The sequence below is a fragment of the Mesoplodon densirostris genome, chromosome 7, assembly GCF_025265405.1.
Source record: "Mesoplodon densirostris isolate mMesDen1 chromosome 7, mMesDen1 primary haplotype, whole genome shotgun sequence".
Taxonomy (NCBI): Eukaryota; Metazoa; Chordata; class Mammalia; order Artiodactyla; family Ziphiidae; genus Mesoplodon; species Mesoplodon densirostris.
Window position 1 is genome coordinate 99,918,263 of NC_082667.1, and position 21,375 is coordinate 99,939,637.

The 21,375-nt window shown below is 36.8% G+C and overlaps 1 protein-coding gene across 1 annotated transcript in view; it reads left to right on the forward strand.

Annotated features, from left to right (window-relative positions):
* Positions 1-17,423, forward strand: part of CWF19L2 (CWF19 like cell cycle control factor 2) — a 208,105-nt gene extending 190,682 nt beyond the window's left edge. The window contains exon 19 of the mRNA XM_060104503.1: positions 17,383-17,423. Coding sequence (XP_059960486.1) covers positions 17,383-17,408 — 26 coding nt within the window. The 3' untranslated portion in view covers positions 17,409-17,423. The remainder of the gene's footprint in view (positions 1-17,382) is intronic.
* Positions 17,424-21,375: the final 3,952 nt, after the last annotated feature.

The following is a 21,375-nucleotide window of genomic DNA, read 5'->3' on the forward strand; positions in this document are numbered from 1 at the left end:
AAGTAATGAGCTTGGACTGGGCTAAGGAGACAGGAGTGCTGGTTGGGGTCAGAAAAACTATTTCCTTGTGTTCCATCTTGCTAAGACCTTTGGACCATCATTTAATCCCATGTTTCCCGAGATGGAATATATGTACCTAAAAGGGACTAGATCGTATGCTTGGGTTATGGAAAGCATTTTCCTCATATATCTGGATGTCCCAGAGTAACAAATTCATTTTATTACTGTTTACTTATGAGGGACATTTTGAAGGAAAAGCTGAACAGCATTAATTTAAAATTTTTCACCCATTTCTAGTTACTTATTTTGGAATCTTTGTTCACTTTAAAGGAATTTCTTTTCCTATGGAAGTCTCCTGTCCACTGGTAGTCATTCACTGTATGTGGTTATTTAAATTAAAATTAATTAAAATCAAATAAAATTGAAAATTCAATTCTTCAGTACCACTAATCACATTACACATGTACAGTTACCCCATGTGGCTAGTGGTTACCATATTGAACAGTGCAGATGTTAACCATTTCCAAAATCACAGAAAGTTATTTTGAATAGAACTGATAAAGAAGAGTTATGAATAGTGTATTTGAGCACTTTGGACTCGACCACCTCGGTAGAAAGCCTGATGAGTTTAGGTGCTTTACTCTAAACCCTACTCTATTTTGTAGGGTTTTCAGAAGATCTAATTATGTCCACTGCAAGAGGCAGACATACCTAGTTAAGACAGGCTCAAAAAAGACGAGTCTGACACACAGCAACAGAGTTTCCTTTTTTTGACCGTGGGTGATCTTGGGCTCATTCTGTTGCTTATGACCTGGCCCAGCCTCACATATGGATATTAATGTTGAGACCCAGGAAAACTGAGATTAAGAGGAAAAAGTGAAAGTTATTTTCACTAAGAATTGTGTAAAAAAAAGCATTATCTTTCACTTTACCACAGAATACCATGCAATGTTTGCATATCCACTAACGGAGCCAAGATGATAATAGTCAGTTTTCCTAAATAGTACAATTCAGAAAATTTGAACTTTCTCTTTATTTCTACCCCACTTTTGGAGAAACAAATGAAAGAAAACAAACAAACAAATGGAAGCAATTTGTTTTAATTCACTTTCTGCATCACTGCTTAGTAAGGAATAAGCACTTCACTCGACTAAAGAATCTTTTACATTTCTAATTGGGCATAAACAAGTATCATTTGGCTATGACACAGAAGAGCTGGACTCTAGCTATGAGGCAAGAATAGGGCTGGGCTCTTCTCAGCCCAAGAGGTGTGTGATCATGGTCAACTAATTCCAATTCCTCAGGGAGAATTGATAGAGTCATTCTTCTAAGCTGGGGCACCCATTCTTTTACATGCCACTTGGAAGGGCCATTAGGAACAGTGACTTCTCTGTTTGGTGACTGAGCTATAGAGTGACCCATGAGGGAGGGGGAAAAGTGAGAGAGGCCATTTGCTGGCTGACTAGACTTTTAACTGAACACTGAGGAACACCTGCTGGGACTCCCAGAAATAATTGGAAAGAGGATACTGGGGTCTGGTGGTAGTGGTTTATCAGAGAACCCTGCTGACTGTTAAACAGGGAGATGTCACAAAGCTGCAGGGTGTGAGCAGTTCTCATAAGTACTAGCAAGAAAACAGTAATGAGAAAGAAGAGGAAAACGAGATAGGTGCTGCTTTTCTGAAGAAAGATTTGTCTTCAACTATACTTAATTCTAATCAGAAAGTATATGTAGCCCTCCTACCATTTACAAGGCACATTAAACCCTTCTATAACAGCAAATTCCAGTGGGAGTCCTCTTCTTGTCACCTGCTCATATTAGCTAAGAGTCTGGTCTGGCTGTGGTCAAGTGCCCATCCCTGTGCCCAGGAGAATAAAGTACAGTGTCTGGCAACCCCAACCAAAATCACATGGTTGGAGAGGAGATGGGACAGTTCCTCAAAGGAGGGTGCTGTTATGAGTAGACAAAACAATATATGTCCACTAAACTGCCTTATAAATTTTTAAAAAATTTTACCAAAGTATTGCTGATTTACAATGTTGTGTTAGTTTCTGGTATACAGCAAAATGATTTAGTTATGTATATATGTATATGTATATATATATATATATGTATATATGTATATGTATATATATATATATATATATATATTCATTCTTTTTCGGATTCTTTAGCCATATAGGTTATTACAGAATATTGAGTAGAGTTCCCTGGGCTATACAGTAGGTCCTTGTTGGTTATATATTTTATATAGAGTAGTGTATGTATGTTAATCCCAAGCTCCTAATTTATCCCTCCCCCCATGTTTCCCCTTTGGTAACCACATATTTGTTTTCAGAATCTGTGACTCTGTTTCTGTTTTGTAAATAAGTTCATTTTTGTCATATAAGTGATATATATGTCTTTCTCTTTATGACTTACTTCACTTAGTATGATGATCTCTAGATCCATCCATGTTGCTGCAGCTTGCATTATTTCATTCCTTTTATGGCTGAGTAGTATTCCATTGTGTGTGTGTGTATATATTCCATAAATGAAATATATATATATATATATATATAACATTTTCTTTATCAGTTCATCTGTTGATAGACATTTAGGTTGCTTCCATGTCTTGGTTATGGTAAATAGTGCTGCTATGAACATTGGGGTTCATGTATCTTTTTGAATTATAGTTTTCAAGGAGCTAGCTTTAAACTCAGAACCTCTAACTCCAGAGTACATGAACGTAACCACTGCACCATGAGAAAACACATAGGCAAGCATCAAACACGCTGCTGAGAGCTAAGTAGGTACTCACTGATGACTAATTACTTTCTCTTTGAGACTAATTCCACTCTCTTTTCTGTGTGGGTGCAGATGTTGAGTAATAAATAACAACACAGTATAGTAGAAGACACAAATAAGAGCTTAAGCACACATACTATAACAGAAAAGAAGAAAACAAATTGTCAATATGTGGCAGATATTAATTAAGAAGTGGATTTCTAGCTGGACCTTGCAGAAAGGGTAGTGTGAAAAGACAGAGGAGGCAGGTCAGCATTTCAAAAAAGCAGAAAAACATGAAGCAAAGCAAAGGCATAAAACTGTAGAAAAAGGTGGAGATGGGGGAAGGGAAGAAAGTTGGATATGATTGCTCTTTTGCATCTTTACAGACATACCCTCCTTTAAGCAAATTTAACATATAAAGAAAGACCTGGATTTTCAGGGAAAACAATTAGCAATCATCATAAGGTTTCAAAAGTATTCTGCTTCTCAGAAGAATAAAATAAAGAAGTTATCTTGAAATAATGAGCTTCATTTCAGAATATAAGTGTGTGATTTTCAGAAAACAAATTAACTTACATGCTTTTCTTTTTTTTTCTTTTTTTTTCTTTTTTTTTTTGCGTTACGCGGGCCTCTCACTGTTGTGGCCTCTCCCGTTGTGGAGCACAGGCTCCGGACGTGCAGGCTCAGCGGCCATGGCTCACAGGCCTAGCTGCTCCACTGCATGTGGGACCTTCCAGGACCAGGGCACGAACCCGTGTCCCCTGCATCGGCAGGCGGACTCTCAACCACTGCGCCACCAGGGAAGCCCTTACATGCTATTTTAAAATATATGTTCATTCCTAAATCAGTGGAATACATACTTTTTTAAGAGCAGAAACTTTTCTTTCAATCCAAATATTTTATAGGATCTTAATATATAAAACAGACAAAAAATGAGAGCTGTTCTGGCTGAAGCCAAAATGTTCAATGTCTTGCCTCCTGTGTAACCCTATGGAGCCTAGATCAGCAAAAAGGAGCCCTTCAAGAATGAGTAGCACCTCTCCAAGCCCAAGTGATTGTGCAATTCTCTGTGTATTCAAAAAAATATAAATGACCAGCCTGTCTGGCTATTGTTGGTTGTATAATGTTACCACTGGCCAGGGTTTGAATTCAAACAGCAATAACAGGTGGCAGAAGTGTAGCTGATGGCTCCTGCCAACATGAAACCAGGTAAAGTTAACATAAGCCAATGTAGTATGTTGTTTTGTTAAGTGGTATTTTACTTGCCTTTTCTATTTCTATTTCTCTGTGTGTGATATGTTACTTTTTCATACCATTTCTTACAAGTTAAATAAAAATGTTATCCAGGGAGAGTTGGGAGAATGCCAATCCCAGTTTCTTCTTGAATATGGAACAAAACCAAGTGGAATTTTTCTCCTCTGTTATTTTACTGGTAAACATGACTTTCTGTTCTATTTTGATAAGCATGCTCCAAGTTCTCTCATTGACTCTCATTTTGTGTAGAATCACCACCACATCAAAAGAACAAAAGACTAGCATTTCTGCAATGTATAACAGTCAGGCACTTGAGAAATTCAGGTCTTCCCAATTGCTAGATTATTAAAAACTGTTAATAGAAGAGAAGCAATTTCCTTTCTTTAAAATCAGGTTCCATTGGGCCCTACAGAATCATTTCACTAACTAGTAATTGGAACTCTAACCCCACTGGGATGCCTGCACAAAATGAAATGAAATGTGCAATCTTATCTGTCTCCAAAAGAAGGTGTATAAGCCCTTCCACGCAGGAGTTTTAAATTATCTACACATTACTTTTAAGTATAGCAGAAATTGGTGAGGAAATCACCTTCCATTCTCCCTCAGAGTATTCCTGATTTGTATACCTCTGGGCTCTATCCCATTCCATTGATCTATATTTCTTTTTTTGTGCCAGTACTATACTGTCTTGATTGCTGTAGGTTTGTAGTTTAGTCTGAAGTCCAGGAGACTGATTCCTCCAGCTCCATTTTTGTTTCTCAATATTGCTTTGGCTATTCAGGGTCTTTTGTGTTTCCATACAAATTGTGAAATTTTTTGTTATAGTTCTGTGGGAAATGCCATTGGTTTTTCAATAGGGATTGAATTGAATCTGTAGATTGCTTTGGATAGTTTAGGCATTTTCACAATGTTGATTCCTCCAATCTAAGAACATGGTATATCTCTCCATCTATTTGTATCATCTTTAATTTCTTTCCTCAGTGTCTTATAGTTTTCTGCATACAGGTCTTTTGTCTCCTTAAGTAAGTTTATCCCTGGGTATTATATTCTTTTTGTTGCAGTGATAAATGTGAGTGTTTCCTTAATGTCTCTTTCAGAGTTTTCATCATTAGTGTATAGGAATGCAAGAGATTTCTGTGCATTTATTTTGTATCCTGCTACTTCACCATATTCATTGACTAGCCCTAGCAGTTTTCTGGTAGCATCTTTAGGATTCTCTATGTATAGTATCACATCATCTGAAAACAGTGAGAGCTTTATTTCTCCTTTTCCAATTTGCATAATTTTATTTCTTTTTCTTCTCTGAATGCTGTGGCTAAAAGTTCCAAAACTATGTTGAATAATAGTGGTGAGAGTGGACAACATTCTCTTGTTCCTGATCTTAGAGGAAATGGTTTCAGTGTTTCACCATTGAGAGTGATGTTGGCTGTGAGTTTGTCATATATGCCCTTTATTATGTTGAGGTACGTTTCCTCTATGCTTACCTTCCAGAGGGCTTTTAACATAAATCGGTGTTGAATTTTGTCGAAAGGCTTTTCTGCATCTATTGAGATGATCATATGGTTTTTCTCCTTCAATTTGTTCATATGGTTTAACACATTGATTGATTTGCATATATTGAAGACTTATCCTTGCATTCCTGAGATAAACCCCACTTGATCATGGTGTATGATCCTTTTAATGTGCTGATGGATTCTGTTTCCTAGTATTTGTTGAGGATTTTTGCATCTATGTTCATCAGTGATATTGGCCTGTAGTTTTCTTTCTTTGTGACATCTTTGTCTGGTTTTGGTATCAGGGTGATGGTGGCCTCATAGAGTGAGTTTGGGAGTGTTCCTCCTTGTGCTATATTTTGGAAGAGCTTGAGAGTGATGGGTGTTAGTTCTTCCCTAAATGTTTGATAGAATTCACCTGTGAAGCCATCTGGTCCTGGACCTTTGTTTGTTGTAAGATTTTTAATCACAGTTTCAATTTCACTGCTTTTGATTGGTGTGTTTATATTTTCTATTTCTTCCTGGTTCAGTCTCAGAAGGTTGTGCATTTCTAAGAATTTGTCCATTTCTTCCAGGTTGTCCATTTTATTAGCAAATAGTTGCTTGTAGTAATCTCTCATGATCTTTTTTATTTCTGCAATTTTAGTTTTTACTACTCTTTTTTCATTTATAATTCTATTGATTTGGGTCTTCTCTCTTTTTTCTTGTTGAATCTGGCTAATGCCTTATCAATTTTGTTTATCTTCTCAAAGAACCATTTTTTAGTTTTATTGATCTTTGTTATTGTTTCCTTCATTTCTTTTAAATTTATTTCTGATCTGATCTTTATAATTTCTTTCCTTCAGCTAACTTTGAGTTTTTTTGTTGTTCTTTCTCTAATTGCTTTATGTGTAAGATTAGGTTATTTGATATATTTCTTGTTTCTTGAGGTAGGACTGTGTTGCTATAAACTTCTCTCCTCGAACTGCTTTTGCTGCATCCCATAGGTTTTGGGTCATCGTGTTTTCATTTTCTTTTGTTTCTATGTATGTTTTCATTTACTCTTTGTTTTCTTCAGTGATCTCTTGGTTATTTAGTAGTGTATTGTTTAGCCTCCATGTGTTTGTATGTTTTACAGTTTTTTTTCTGTAATTGATATGAATTCACTTTTCTTAAACTTACCAAGGCTTGATTTGTGACCAAAGATATGATTTATCCTGGAGAATGTTCCATGAGCACTTGAGAAGAAAGTGTATTTTGTTGTTTTTGGATGGAATGCCCTATAAATATCAATTAAGTCTATCTTGTTTAATGTATCATGTAAAGCTTGTGTTTCCTTCTTCATTTTCATTTTGGATGATCTGTTCATTGGTGAAAGTGGGATGTTAAATTCCCTTACTATGATTGTGTTACTGTCGATTTCCACTTTATGGTTGTTAGCATTTCCCTTATGTATTGAAGGGCTCCTATGTTGAGTGCATAAATATTTACACTTGTTATATCTTCTCCTTGGATTGATCCCTTGAGTGTCTTTCTTTGTCTCTTGTAAGAGTCTTTATTTTAAAGTATATTTGTCTGATGTGAGAATTGCTACTCTAGCTTTCTTTTGATTTCCATTTTCATGGGATATCTTTTTCCATCCCTTCACTTTCAGTCTGTATGTGTCCCTAGGTCTGAAGTGAGTCTCTTGTAGACAGCATATATAGGGTTTTGTTTTTGTATCCATTCAGCCAGTCTATGTCTTTTAGTTGGAGCAATTAATCCATTTACATTTAAGGTAGTTATCGATATGTATGTTCTTATTACCATTTTCTTAATTGGTTTGGGTTTGTTATTGTAGGTCTTTTCCTTCTCTTGTGTTTCCTGACTAGAGAAGTTCCTTTAGCATTTGTTGTAAAGCTGGTTTGGTGGTGCTTAATTTTCTTAGATTTTGCTTGTCTGTAAAGATTTTAATTTCTCCATTGAATCTGAATGAGATCCTTGTTGGGTAGAGTAATCTCAGTTGTAGATTCTTCCCTTTCATCACTTTAAATATGTCCTGCCACTTCCTTCTGGCTTGAAGAGTTTCTGCTGAAAGATCAGCTGTTAACCTTATGGGTATAGCCTTGTACGTTATTTGTTGCTTTTCCGTTGTTGCTTTTAATATTTTTTTCTTGTATTTAATATTTGATAGTTTGATTAATATGTGTCCTGGCATGTTTCTCCTTGGATTTATCCTGTATGGGACTCTCTGCTTTTTCTGGACTTGATTGACTATTTCCTTTCCCAAGTTAGGGAAGTTTTCAACTATAATCTTTTCAAATATTTTCTCAGTCCCTTTCTTTTTCTCTTCTTCTATGGCCCTTATAATTCAAATGGTGGTGCATTTAATGTTGTCCCAGAGGTCACTGAGACTGTCCACAGTTCTTTTCATTCTTTTTTATTTATTCTGCTCTGTGGTAGATATTTCCACTCTTTTAGCTTCCAGGTCACTTATCCATTCTTCTGCCTCAGTTATCCTCCTATTGATTCCTTCTAGAGAATTTTTAATTTCATTTATTGTGTTGTTCATCATTGTTTGCTCTTTAGTTCTTCTAGGTCCTTGTTAAACGTTTCTTGTATTTTCTCCATTGTCTTTCCAATATTTTGGATCATCTTTAGTATCATTACTCTGAATACTTTTTCAGGTAGACTGCCTATTTCCTCTTCATTTTTTAGGTCTGGTGGGTTTTTGCCTTGCCCCATCATCTACTGTGTGTTTCTCTGTCTGCTCATTTTGTTTAATTTACTGTGTTTGGCACCTCCTTTTTGCAGGCTGCAGGTTGAAAGTTCCCATTGTTTTTGCTGTCTGCTGCCAGTGGCTAAGGTTTGTTCAGTGGGTTGTGTAGGCTTCCTGGTCGAGGGGACTGGTGTCTGTGTTCTGGGGGATCAGTCTTGACCTTGCCCTTCTGGTGGGCAGGGCCACGTCCAGTGTTGTGTTTTGGGGTGTCTGTGACCTTACTATGATTTTAGGGAGCCTCTCTGCTAATGGGTGTGGTGTTCCTGTCTTGCGAGTTGTTTGGCATAAGGTGTACAGTACTGTAGCTTGCTGGTCATTGAGTGGAGCTGGGTCTTGGCATCGACATAGAGATCTCTGAGAGAGGTCTTGCCATTTGATATTACATGCAGCTGGGACATCTGTGGTGGATCAATGTCCTGAACTCCGCTCTCCCACATCAGAGGCACAGGTCTGGCATCAGTTCTTAGCACCAAGACCCTGTCAGCCACATGGTTCCAAAGAAAAGGGAGAAAAAAAGAAAGAAAGAAAGAAAGAAAGATTATTAAAATAATTATTAAAATTATTAAGTTAAAGTTATTAAAATAAAAATAAAAAATAATTATTAAAACCAAAAAAATTAAAAAGTAATGAAAAAAAAGAACAAAAGAAGAGAGCAACCAAACCAAAAAACAAATCCACCAATGATAACAAGTGCTAAAAAGTATACCAAAAAAAAAAAAAAATGGACAGACTGAACCCTAGGACAAATGGTAAAAGCAAAGCTATACCAACAAACTCCCACAAAGAAACATACACACACACACTCACAAAAAGAGAAAAAGGAAAAAAATATATATCTGTATATAAAAAACAAAAAGGAAGATAACAACCAAATCAAGAAACAAATCTACCAATGATAATAAACTCTAAATACTAGACTAAGATAAACCTAAGACCAGAAACAAATTAGATGCAGAAAGGAAACACCAAATCTACTGTGGCTCCCAAAGTCCAACACCTTAATTATGGGATGATTCGTTGTCTATTCATGTATTCCAGAGATGCTGGGTACATCAAGTTGATTGTGGAGATTTAATCCACTGCTTCTGAGGCTGCTGGGAGGAATCTCCCTTTCTCTTCTTTGTTCACACAGCTCCTGGGGTTCAACTTTGGATTTGGCCCCGCCTCTTCATGTAGGTCACCTGAGAGCGCCTGTTCTTCACTCAGACAAGATAGGCTTAAAGTAGCAGCTGATTACAGGGCTGTGGCTCACTCAGGCCAGGCGGAGGGAGGGGTACAGAATGTGGGGTAAGCCTGCAGCGACAGAGTCTGGTGTGACATTACAACAGTCTGAGGTGTGCCGTGTGTTCTCCTGGGGAAGTTGTCCCTGGATCACGGGACCCTGGCAATGTCAGACTGCATAGTCTTCCGGGAGGGGAGGTGTGGATAGTGACCCATGCTTGCACACAGGCTTCTTGGTGGCTGCAGCAGCAGCCTTAACATCTCATGCCCGTCTCTGGGGTCCTCACTCATAGCTGCAACTTGTGCCCATCTCTGAAGCTCGTTTAGGCAGTGCTCTGAATCCCCTCTCCTCATGTACCCTAAAACAATGGTCTTTTGCCTCTTAGACAGTTCCAGACTTTTTCCCAGACTCCCTCCCAGCTAGCTGTGGTGCACTAGCCGGCTGTGTTCAACCCCAGTCCTCTCCCTGGGATCTGACCTCTGAAGTCGGAGCCTCAGCCCCCAGCCCCAGCCCCCATCTGCCCTGGCAGGTGAGCAGCCAAGCCTCTCAGGCTGGTGAGTTCTGGTCAGCACTAATCCTCTGTGCAGGAATCTCTCCGCTTTGCCCTCTCCACCCCTATTATTCCTCTCTCCTCCGTGGCTCTGAAGCTTCCCTCCCGCAACCTCCCGTCTCTGCAAGTGAAGCGGCTTCCTAGTGTGTGGAAACTTTTCTTCATTCACAGCTTCCTCCCCGAGGTGCAGGTCCTGTCCCTATCCTTTTTCTGTTTTTTTTTTTTTTCTTTTGCCTTACCTAGGTATGTGAGGAGTTTCTTGCCTTTTGGGAAGTCTGAGTTCTTCTGCCAGTGTTCAGTAGGTGTTCTGTAGGAGTTGTTCCACATGTAGATGTATTTCTGATGTATTTGTCGGAAGGAGGATGATCTCCACGTCTTACTCCTCCGTGACCTTGATAGTCTTCCCTCTCCTTCCTCATTTTAATTGAATTTTCATCATTATTTGGAATTGCACACTGTCTTTTGCTTCTTATATTTTCTTTATTTGGTCTCCAGGACACTGCACTATCCTGGTTTTCTTCCTACTTCATTAATCATTCCTTTATAGACTCTTTTTGCTGAATCCTCCTTTTCTTCTTGACCTCTTGATATTGAAATATCTCATGGCTTGGTCCTTTGTCCTCTTTATTTTTCTATATGCACTCATTCCTTTGGTGATCTCTTGATGACAATGATTCCTAATTGTATATCTCTAATCTAGACCTCTCTCCCAAAGTCCAGACATATGTATCCATCTCTTACTTGTTATGTTCACTTAGAGAACTCCAATTCCATATGTCCAAAACTGAACTCACTGTCCTCTCAAAACTGCTCCACCTATAACTTTCCTTTTTCAACTGGCAGCAACACTATCCTTTCACACAGCTGTTTAACACAGGTGGAGTTATTCATGTTTTTTTCTTCCTCTCAATCCCAATATCCAATCTCTCAGGAAATCTTTCTGATTCTACCTTCAAAATACATTCAGGATCAGACCATGTCTCACTTTCTGTAGTGCTGTTATAATTGTGTTTCTCCAGATTGCTGATATATCGTCCTAACAGATCTCCCTGTTTCCATTCTTTCCCAACCCCCTCCCCAGTCCATTCGTAACCCAACAACCAAAGTAACCCTTTTAAATATTAGTCAGATTATGTCACTCCTCTGCTCAAAATTATGCAGTTACTCTCCCACTCCTCATCATTTTACACAGAGTATAACTCTTTACAGTGTCCTCCAAGGTCCTACATGATCTGCACACCTAACCCTTCCCCCACACTTTAATTTTTGAGTTCCTTTCCTACTACTTGGCCCTTAGTTCACTCTGTTCTAGACAAAATGACTTCCATTATATTTTTTGAACTTTTCAGACATGGATATATTTCTCACCTCCTTACATTGTTTTGAATATCAGTAAGACCTACCCAGACAACCCTATTAAAAATGATAACCCCTTCACCTTTCTATCCATCTCATCCTATCCTATAGTTCTCCCACATACACTTAACACATTATAAAATGCATGTATAGTTACTTACCTTTTTATTATAACTATTTTTTATTCTCTCTCTTCCTATTAGAATATAAACTCCAAATGTTCAGGAAGCTTAGTTTTGTTCTTTGTTTTATTACAAACACTTAAAATAGTGCCTAGTACATTATTAGCACTCAATAAATATTTTTGAATGATTGAATAATATTTTTGAATGAATGAATAGTTCCAAAGTTAACAGTCACTGTCAGAGTCAGGGTCCCATCCTTGTAGTCAGGTGCTATAGCTTGAGCTCTTTCTCATGAATTTTACTTCTTTTCATAGCCTATATTAGACAGAGTATATTGTGCATGTACAAAGGCAAAGGAAATTGGCTCAAACGTTTATTACTCTGTAAGACATGACAAGATAGACATACTTATCATTCATAAAATCTCTGAAATCTATTAGGCATTGTAGGATCTGTTTACTGAAATCAATAGTAAAAGTCACATTACTAAAGAATTATGATGACAAGTTCAGTGTTTTTGATATACAGCCAAAGATATAGGCAAGCAAATCCAAAATAGGATTCAGTGTCCGTTTTTATTCCTTATTATTGCTTAAATATGATCAGTTAATTTGAGTTATACCTAAAATATTCTGTTAATTGTAAAGAGAGAAAAATGAATATTATTCAACATTGTGGTTAACCCAAATAGTTCTGGAAGTTTGTGTAGACTACACAGTACTCCTTTCTGTTCCCCTTTAAAGAGATGATGATAATGATGATGATGATGATGGTGAGGGTGAAAATGATGTTGATTAACTATATTAATAGTGATGAAGGAATAATTCAGTTCTGTCTTTTAGTTAGATATCTAGATAAAATGGAGTATTTAAATATTTTTCTTATTGCCAAGAGAGGCTGTGTATTTTTCCACACTGTCTTTGCAGATTAGACACAGATTTATTACTTTAGAAATAATAGAAAATTAGAAATAATTTTGGCAACATTTTAGGTAGGAAACCTTTTCCATGTTAATTCCTAAGGTTCTAATCCCTATTATTATAACAACATGTGTGTGTATATCTTTGTGTGATGGAGGATATGGCATGTGAGTCAGTGGTATTTGTTAAGAACAGAATATACTTGTTACTATCCCTTTTCCAAAATATCTCATAATACACTAATTAATATTTAAGAATTAATATGCTCCCCTGGGGATAAAGTTTTTGTAGTTATTCACAGCATACTTGCTTGGAGTGGGTAATTTGCCTAGTTGGAAGATGTGTGTGTTTGTGTGTGTGTGTGTGTGTGTGTGTGTAAGAACAGGTATTGAAGCTTGCATTCCGATCTTAAAACACTTCAGTGAGAGTAAATCTGGACAGATCCCTATAAAAGAGGTCTTTGAAGATCATCATGAGATTAGCTGGTGTTGTTGGAGAATGTTGGTGAAGGGAGGTTCTAGAGTTTTGGATGTGGGGAAGAAGAAATGAAAATGAGATGTTTAATAAATATTTGTTGAAAAAATAGTTTTGGTCAATAAATGAATGAGTAATTGGAGGTTCTCTGAGTCCAGAGGGTGATACTAGAAATTATCAGACACATTCTGCAGGATGTCTACGGGCACATATATCAGAGACCACTGGTGATCAAAGTGTCTCTTTTGGGGAATAAGCAGAGCATTTTTAAAAGAAGCAGTTTTACCTCTATTTTTTACCCTCAGATCTACAGACACCATTTTACCTGTCCTCATGTATTTGCCCTTAAGAGAATTTCTCTTTAATGTATTAAAATTTTCTTCATTCTTAACTTGTAAGTCAAAGAGACTATATGACCTAGACATAGTAATTTTAATTTGACTTCCTTGCAGGCAGTAGAGAAGAAAGGAAGATGACTTTAAAACCACCTTTCTCCCGGTTTTGAAAAGTTGTTTCTTATCTTTACCAAAAGCAATTTGGTGTTCTGAGGCTATGATACAGAAAAAAATTTAATATTCATTCCTTTCTTGATGTAGAAATGAAAAAAAAAGATACTTCTAATTAATATTTATCAACATAGACATTATTGTTGTTTTGTTCTCTTTCTCGCTCACAATGTATATATAATTTTTTTAACATTTGGTCTTACATTAGTTTAAGTTGAAGGGATGAATTATTAGGATTTATGCCTGAAGTAAGCAAAAGCTAGGGCTTAGTCAAACCTGAGGTTTATCTTAGAATATTGATGAGGTTGCATCTGGTTATGACACTTTATTTGAAATAATTTGCAGATTCTGCTATGGGTAAAAATGAAGTAGAAGACTTGAACTTGAAAGAATCCTGTAAAATTCTGAAAAGTCTACCATGGTTCTATTCAGAGCTGAATATTTATGCATCCAGAATTTTATTGATGCCAGAATTGTGGCATTTTATTTTAGTCTTAGTAACTAACACAACTGCTTCTTAAATAAGACAGGTTTCAGTTAAGTTTGAGGAAGTTTAAATCTGTTTTAAAAAGCATCTTGAAGAAAGGATGTGTTAGGGTTCTCCAGAGAAATAGGATGTGTATAGTATATTTACATATATAAAGAGATTTATTATAAGAATTAGCTTATGCAATTATGGAAACTGACATGTCCCAAGATCTTCAGTTGACAAGCTAAAGACTCAAGAGAGCTGAAGTGGGCAGGTTCGAGACACAGGAAGAGCTGATATTTCATTTCAAGTCCAAAGTCATGAAAAAAACAGTTTCCCATCTCAAAGATGGTCACACAGAGGAATTCCCTTTTATTTGGGAGACTGTCAGCCTTTTATTCTATTCAGGCCTTCACGTGATTGGATGAGGCCTACCCACATTAAGGAAGGCAATATGCTTAGTCCACCAATTTAAATGTTAAACTCATCCAAAAACATCCTCACAGAAATACTCAAGAATGTTTAACCAAATATCTAGGCACCCTATGGCCTCAGCCAAGTTGACACATAACATTAACCACCACAAGTCCACTCCTTGTCAACTTGGCACCCATACACATCTCCTTAAGCTATACTTAATTTCCAAATGAAGATGATAGCAAGGTCATGATTCTGCCTAGCATGATACAACAATCCTGTGCCTGAGAGGAATGTATGGACTGAATTCTTTGTCCCCCCCACCAAATTCATATGTTGAAGCCCTGATTCTCAGTGTGGCTGTATTTGGAGATGGGACTTCTAAGGAAGTAATTAAGGTCAAATGAGGTTGTAAGAGTGGGACCCTGAACTGATAGGATTAGTGTCCTTATAAGAGTCATTTGAGCATTATCTTGAGCTTTCTCTTGGCTTACATGAACCAAAAAAAATGTCATGTGAGCACATAGTGAGAAGGCAGCCATCCACAAGCCAGGAAGTGGCCCTCAACAGAAATTCAAGAGTCCAGAACATTGATTTTGGGTTTCTGGCCTCCAGAACTAGGAGAAAATAAATTTCCTTTGTTTAAGCCACTCAGTCTATGGTATTTTGTTCTGGCAGCCTAAGCAGACTAAGACAAAGGGAAACCAGTGGAAAGAGAAAATCTAATCTTCAGGATTCTTGATATTAAAAATATTTTTAAGAGCACATTCATTGCAGGTTTCAAGACACATCATTAAATGATAATAGTCATTAAAGAATAGCAAAGAGGAATAGAGAAATCTTTTTTGAGCAAGTGTTCCTATCTGCACATTGAACAAAATAGTGAATTATAAACATTCTTGTATAAATAAGTGAATCTTTTAAAATGAATATTGAGCATTTATAAAGAAAATAATTCACAGAAAAAATTTAAACGGGCTTCCCTGGTGGCGCAGTTGTTGAGAGTCCACCTGCTGATGCAGGGGACATGGGTTTGTGCCCCGGTCCAGGAGGATCCCACATGCCGTGGAGCGGCTGGGCCCATGAGCCATGGCCACTGGGCCTGCACGTCCGGAGCCTATGCTCCACAGCGGGAGAGGCCACAGCAGCGAGAGGCCTGCATACCGCAAAAAAAAAAAAAAAAAAAAGTTGTATTCACATATATATTTCTCACATCAGTCAAAATAAGAATACAATGGAAACAACCTTGATTTTCTATCAGAAAAGGGGAGTTATATAATTTATGCTTCATCTATCTATGGAATCTTATATGATAATCAGATACAATAGTTATGAATGCCAATTAGAATAATGTCTATCATATATATATATATATATATATATATTTTTTTTTTTTTTTTTTTTTTGCATCGGCAGGCGGACTCTCAACCACTGCGCCACCAGGGAAGCCCTATCATATATTTCATATGAAAAATATAAAATGCATTCTGCTATAATTATACTCACATAAAATTGTACATGCATATCAAGACCACTCTGTTTTGCAGTAATTTTATATTAGTAAGTGCTTTTACAATAATGCTTAAAAGAATTAATGTTTATTTAATAACAAAAGGTGCCTATATCTATCATGCTGTGCAGCCTGAACTTTATCATCTTCACATGGATTATGGATTCCTTGATGAGCCAGATGGCCTGCATACATCAGAGAGATCTAAGCTTGATATCTATTTGAGTCACATTAAATGTATGTTTGGTTAAATATTTTTCAACTTTCTGTAAATCATTCTTATTTAGTACTTTCTCTAAAGAGCACAGCTTTCATTTTTTCCTCTGCAGAAGCACAATTTATATTGAAGAGAAAGGAATGAGGATTAAAATTGTTAAATTATCCAGGTGGGAGAAAACTTTGAAAACTTAAACTATATTTGGAATCATAAACCTTGTTGTTAAAGGGACAATAGTCAACTTTAGCATTAGATTCATGGCAAAAAATTACCCCACGCTATTTTTGCACACCGATGCACAGATTTTTAAGTGCTTCTAAATGGCTCCGGAGCCTATGCTCTTTAAGATGAAGAATAGGGATATGTGTTCTGGTCTGACTGGACATGGTGCTTGGATTGGAGGGTTATGGAGGACATGACTAGACAGGTAGTGCAAATCCAGATAGTGAACATGCCAAGTACACAATAATTTTATAGTCTTTACTATCTGTTTAGGTACCAAAAGTATTCTGTATCTCTAAAAAGAAAGCCAGGAAGTCCCTGAAGGGACTTACTGTGTTCTTACTGCCAAGAATTTTCATATTCATACAACCTATTTATCATTTTCATAGGTTTTTAACCTAACTATTTCTTTAGCAAAATTTCCTCTTCAGGTACATTTCTTTTTAGATATTCTGACTTTTTTCTATCAGAAATTAAGGAGTCAGGGAAGGAAACTCTTTGATATTGTGCCTCCTGGACTTTTCAGGCATCATTCTAGGCCTTTGGCACATCCATTCAATTGATCATTCAGAGCATTCAACGAAATCCTTTACTACCCAGTTGCTAGGCAGTAATCTAGGACTGGGGAGAATAGACAAAAATCCCCCTTTGTGGAGTGTACGTTTTCATGGATTATGTAGGTTATTTTATTTAATCCTCATAATAGACATATGAAGTCATTATTATTATTATTATTATCTACTTTTAATAAAGGAAAACCAAGGCTATGAGGGATTAAGTAGCTTCCAGCAAAGCCATGTAGTTGGAAAAGCCAGGATTCAATTCCCACTCTGCCTGATTCAGTGGTTAGAAGTCTTTCCTGTTCTTGGCTTGCACAAGTGTTTTCAGTGACTAAAAATGGTGAAGATCTGTATGGATGGCTCCTCCAAAAGTAGGTTGTAGGGTAAAAAAAAATCAATGAGCTCATGAATTAATTCAACCAGTATTTAGTAAATTTCTATTATGTTTCAGACACTGTTCTAGAGCTGGGGACACAGTGCTGGGCATGACAAATAAGATCAGATTGAAGGGGGAATGCAAACAATAAACAAATAAACACATATGTTTTGATATATGACAAAATTATGTGATCTAATTTCAGGTACTGATGAATGCTATAAAACTTAAGCAAGCTGTGGACAAAGGTTATCATCTGCCATATCAGTAAACAAAGGACGTTGGGCTATTAAGCCATCAGTCTGTGCAGAAGTGCATCCTGAGGGGATTCAAGATGGAGAAAAGAGAATATTGGCTCCAGATAGTTAAGGTGCACATCAAAGGAATGATTTCAATGAGTTCAGACTCTTGCATCTTCCCATACATAGAAAAGTGCTAAATTCATTAATTTGAGATGTCTGTTTTTTCCTTGAATTAACAATAATATTTTGATGTTCTGACTACCTGTTTTTTATTTATTTATTTGTTTTGTTTTGTTTTGTTTGCAAAAACTCCTTTATATCCTGGCTCCTTTCTTACCTCTTTGGAAGAATCTCTCAGAGCTACCTGAGAGGCTGTCTCTTGGGTTTGAGTTCTCACTATGTCTGCCAAATGAAAAATAACTCTAAACTTTAAAGTTGTGCTTTTTTTTTTTTTTTTAGTCCATAAAGGTAAAGAGATGTTCACTGAGACAAGGATGGGATTACTTTTATGTATAGTGAAGTCAGAAGCCTCTCTAAAAAAGACATATTTGGACAGAGACCTAGATGAAATATGAAGTCAGGCTATAAAAATTCCTCAGGGAAAAGTGCACCAGGTAGAGGGGATGAGGATCTGAGGTATGAACAAACTTTCAAATTTTAAGAACCAGTAAGGAGGTCAGAGTTGTTTGAGTAGAGTGAATGGGGATGCAGGGAGGACGGTAGAGGATAAAGTTAGAGAAGAAGGCAGGTAACACTTGTGTGACCTATGGATTAGGAGCATGGCTTTATTCCAAGGGTAATGGGAAAACAAGATAGGGTTTTAAGCAGAAGAATTATGTTATTTTATTTATGTTTTTCAAAAGGAGTCTCTAACAAAGGAATTTTTCCTCATGAAACCCTGACCAGCCCTTACTGGATCCTTGCTAGATAACTGAAACTGCTGAACCCTTTCCCAAACTGCTTCCTAAAATAATTTGGGGGCATTAAATCTGAAAAGTTTTTTTTTTGAGAGTTTAGAAGAAAGAAACAAGGCTAACAGATTGAATAATAAGGCCTGAGAAGAAAGTTTAAAGACATAGATCTTTTTTCTCTAGCTTTACGGAGATATAATTGAGATATGACATTGTGTAAGTTTAAGGTGTACATATTGATTTGATACACTTACATATTGCAAAATGATTACCACCTTACTGTTTGCTAACACATCACATAATTACCTTTTTTGTGTGTGATGGGAACATTTAAAATCTACTCTCATAGCACCTTTCAAGTATGTGAGTATTGTTAAACTATAATCACCATGCTGTATATTAGATCCCCAGAACTTATTCATCTTATAACTAGAAGTTTGTACCCTTTGACCAACATCTTCCCAATTCCCCCACCTCTTAACTGCTGTAACTGCCATTCTACTCTGTTTCTCTGAGTTTGACTTTTAGATTCAACATATAAATGATATTCATATAGAATTTGTTTTTCTCTGTCTGACTTATATCACTTAGTATAACGCCTTCAAATTTCATCCATGTTGTTGCAAATGGCAGAATCTCTTTCTTTCTTGTGGCCAAATAATATTACAATGTGTGTGTATAAATGAGTGTGTATATATATATATATATATATATATATATATATATATATATATATATAAAACACATCTTCTTTATACATTCATCCATTGATAGACACTGATTGTTTCCATAAATGTCCATGAATAATGCTGCAAAGACATTAGATTTTTATTTCCTAATAAAAATAGAAGGTTTCTACAGGAGCATCTGGAGATAGGCATGGTAGGGCGGCCAGAGTGGAATCTATTTCTTTGCCTGCTATGCTTGGCCCCATGGTCAGATTATGGTGAGAAAACTCCATGCAGATGCTATAGAAGATCGTTTAGCAAAGGAATCTGTGAAACAGGGATATAAGCTGTACTTCAGCCAGATAGGCAGTGTTAGAGCCTAGCTCTAGAGAACTTAATGAACACAGGTGCAAACACCTTGAGGGCACTTTCCAGAGGACTAATGTATTGCCAGAGTCAGTAGTGACAACAGATGCCAGAATTTTCAATAATAATTTATTGATGTGCTTTCATCTGAAGGCAGACAGGTGGCTGATACCTGGAAACAATTAAGAATAAGTCAGATGTTTCCTCAATTCTACTTTGCTGTTATCTGTAAGATGTGCCTCTTACTGAAAAACAACTGTTTTGCAGGAATGAGGGAGGGGCAAGGTAACACAGCTACAATAGATGTCCACATTAATTTTAAGAAACATCCTGATTCCAGAAACTGTTAAATGCAGGGGAAAATGTTTCTTAGAACCAAGGATATAAGGTATACAATATAGCATATTTTAAATGGTATACCAAATATAATGGTATATTTCACTAGTATCAACTCAACTGTATTACTTTTCAGCAAACCTTGGATGTCAAAGAGGCCTGGGTTTGTATCTTGGTTCTTTAACACTTATAAATTACTTAAGGCTTTATTTAGTTTCCCTGCTCCTCACTTATTAAATGAGCATCATAAGAGATGATTTTTATAAAGCACTTAGCATACTGAATGGTACAAGTAAGGGCTCTAGGATATTGTGATTTATAATAAGAAATATATATTTGTTTCTTTTTCTCATTTCTGGCATAGAACTCCTAAATCCCTTAGAATTTCCTAAACGAAAAAATCAATAAAGGAAGATGGCAAAACAGTAAGACGTGGGGATCACTTTCCTCCACACAAATACATGAGAAATACATCTACACGTGGAACAACTCCTAAGGAACACCTACTGAAAGCTGGCAGAAGAACTCAGACATCCTAAAAGCCATGTGGATGACAGGGTCTTGGTGTTCCAGCAGGGTGTCAGGCCTGTGCCTCTGAGGTGGGAGAGCCGAGTTCAGGACATTTATCCACCAGACACCTCCCAACTACACGTAATATCAAATGGTGAAAATCTCCCAGAGATCTCCATCTCAATGTCAAGATCCAGCTCCACTCAATGACCAGCAAGCTACACTGCTGGACACCCTAGGCCAACGACTAGCAAGACAAGAACACAACCCCACCCATTAGCAGAAAGGCTGCCTAAAATCATAATAAGGTCACAGACACCCCAAAACACACCACCAGATGTGGTACTGCCCACCAGAAAGACAAGACTCAGACTCAGCCACCAGAACACAGGCACTAGTCTGCTGCACCAGGAATGGTACAGAACCCACTGAAACAACCTTAGCCACTGGGGACAGACACAAAAAACAACAAAACTATGAACCTTCAGTCTGTGAAAAGGAGACCCAAACAAAGTAAGTTAAGCAAAATGAGAAGACAGAGAAACACACAGCAGATAAAGGAACAAGGTAAAAATGCACCAGAACAAACAAATGAAGAGGAAATAGGCAGTCTACCTGAAAAAAAATTCAGAATAATGATAGTAAAGATGATCCAAAATCTTGGAAATAGAATGGAGAAATTAACAGAAACGTTTAACAAAGAGAAGAATGAAAGAGCAAACAAAGATGAACAATAAATAAATAAAACTAAAAATTCTCTAGGAATCAATAGCAGAATAACTGAGGCAGAAGAATGGATAAGTAACCTGGAAGATAAAATAGTGGAAATAACTACTGCAGAGGAGAATAAAGAAAAAAGAATGAAAAGAATTCAGGACAGTCTCAGAGACCTCTGGGACAAAATTAAATGCACCAATATTCAAATTATAGCGGTCCGAGAAGAAGAAGAGAAAAAGAAAGGGACTGAGAAAATATTTGAAAAGATTATAGTTGAAAACTTCCATAATATGGGAAGGGAAATAGTTAATCAAGTCCAGGAAGCACAGAGAGTCCCATACAGGATAAATCCAAGGAGAAACATGTCAAGGCACATGTTAGTCAAACTATCAAAAAATAAATACAAAGAAGAACTATTAAAAGCAGCAAGGGAAAAGCAACAAATAAC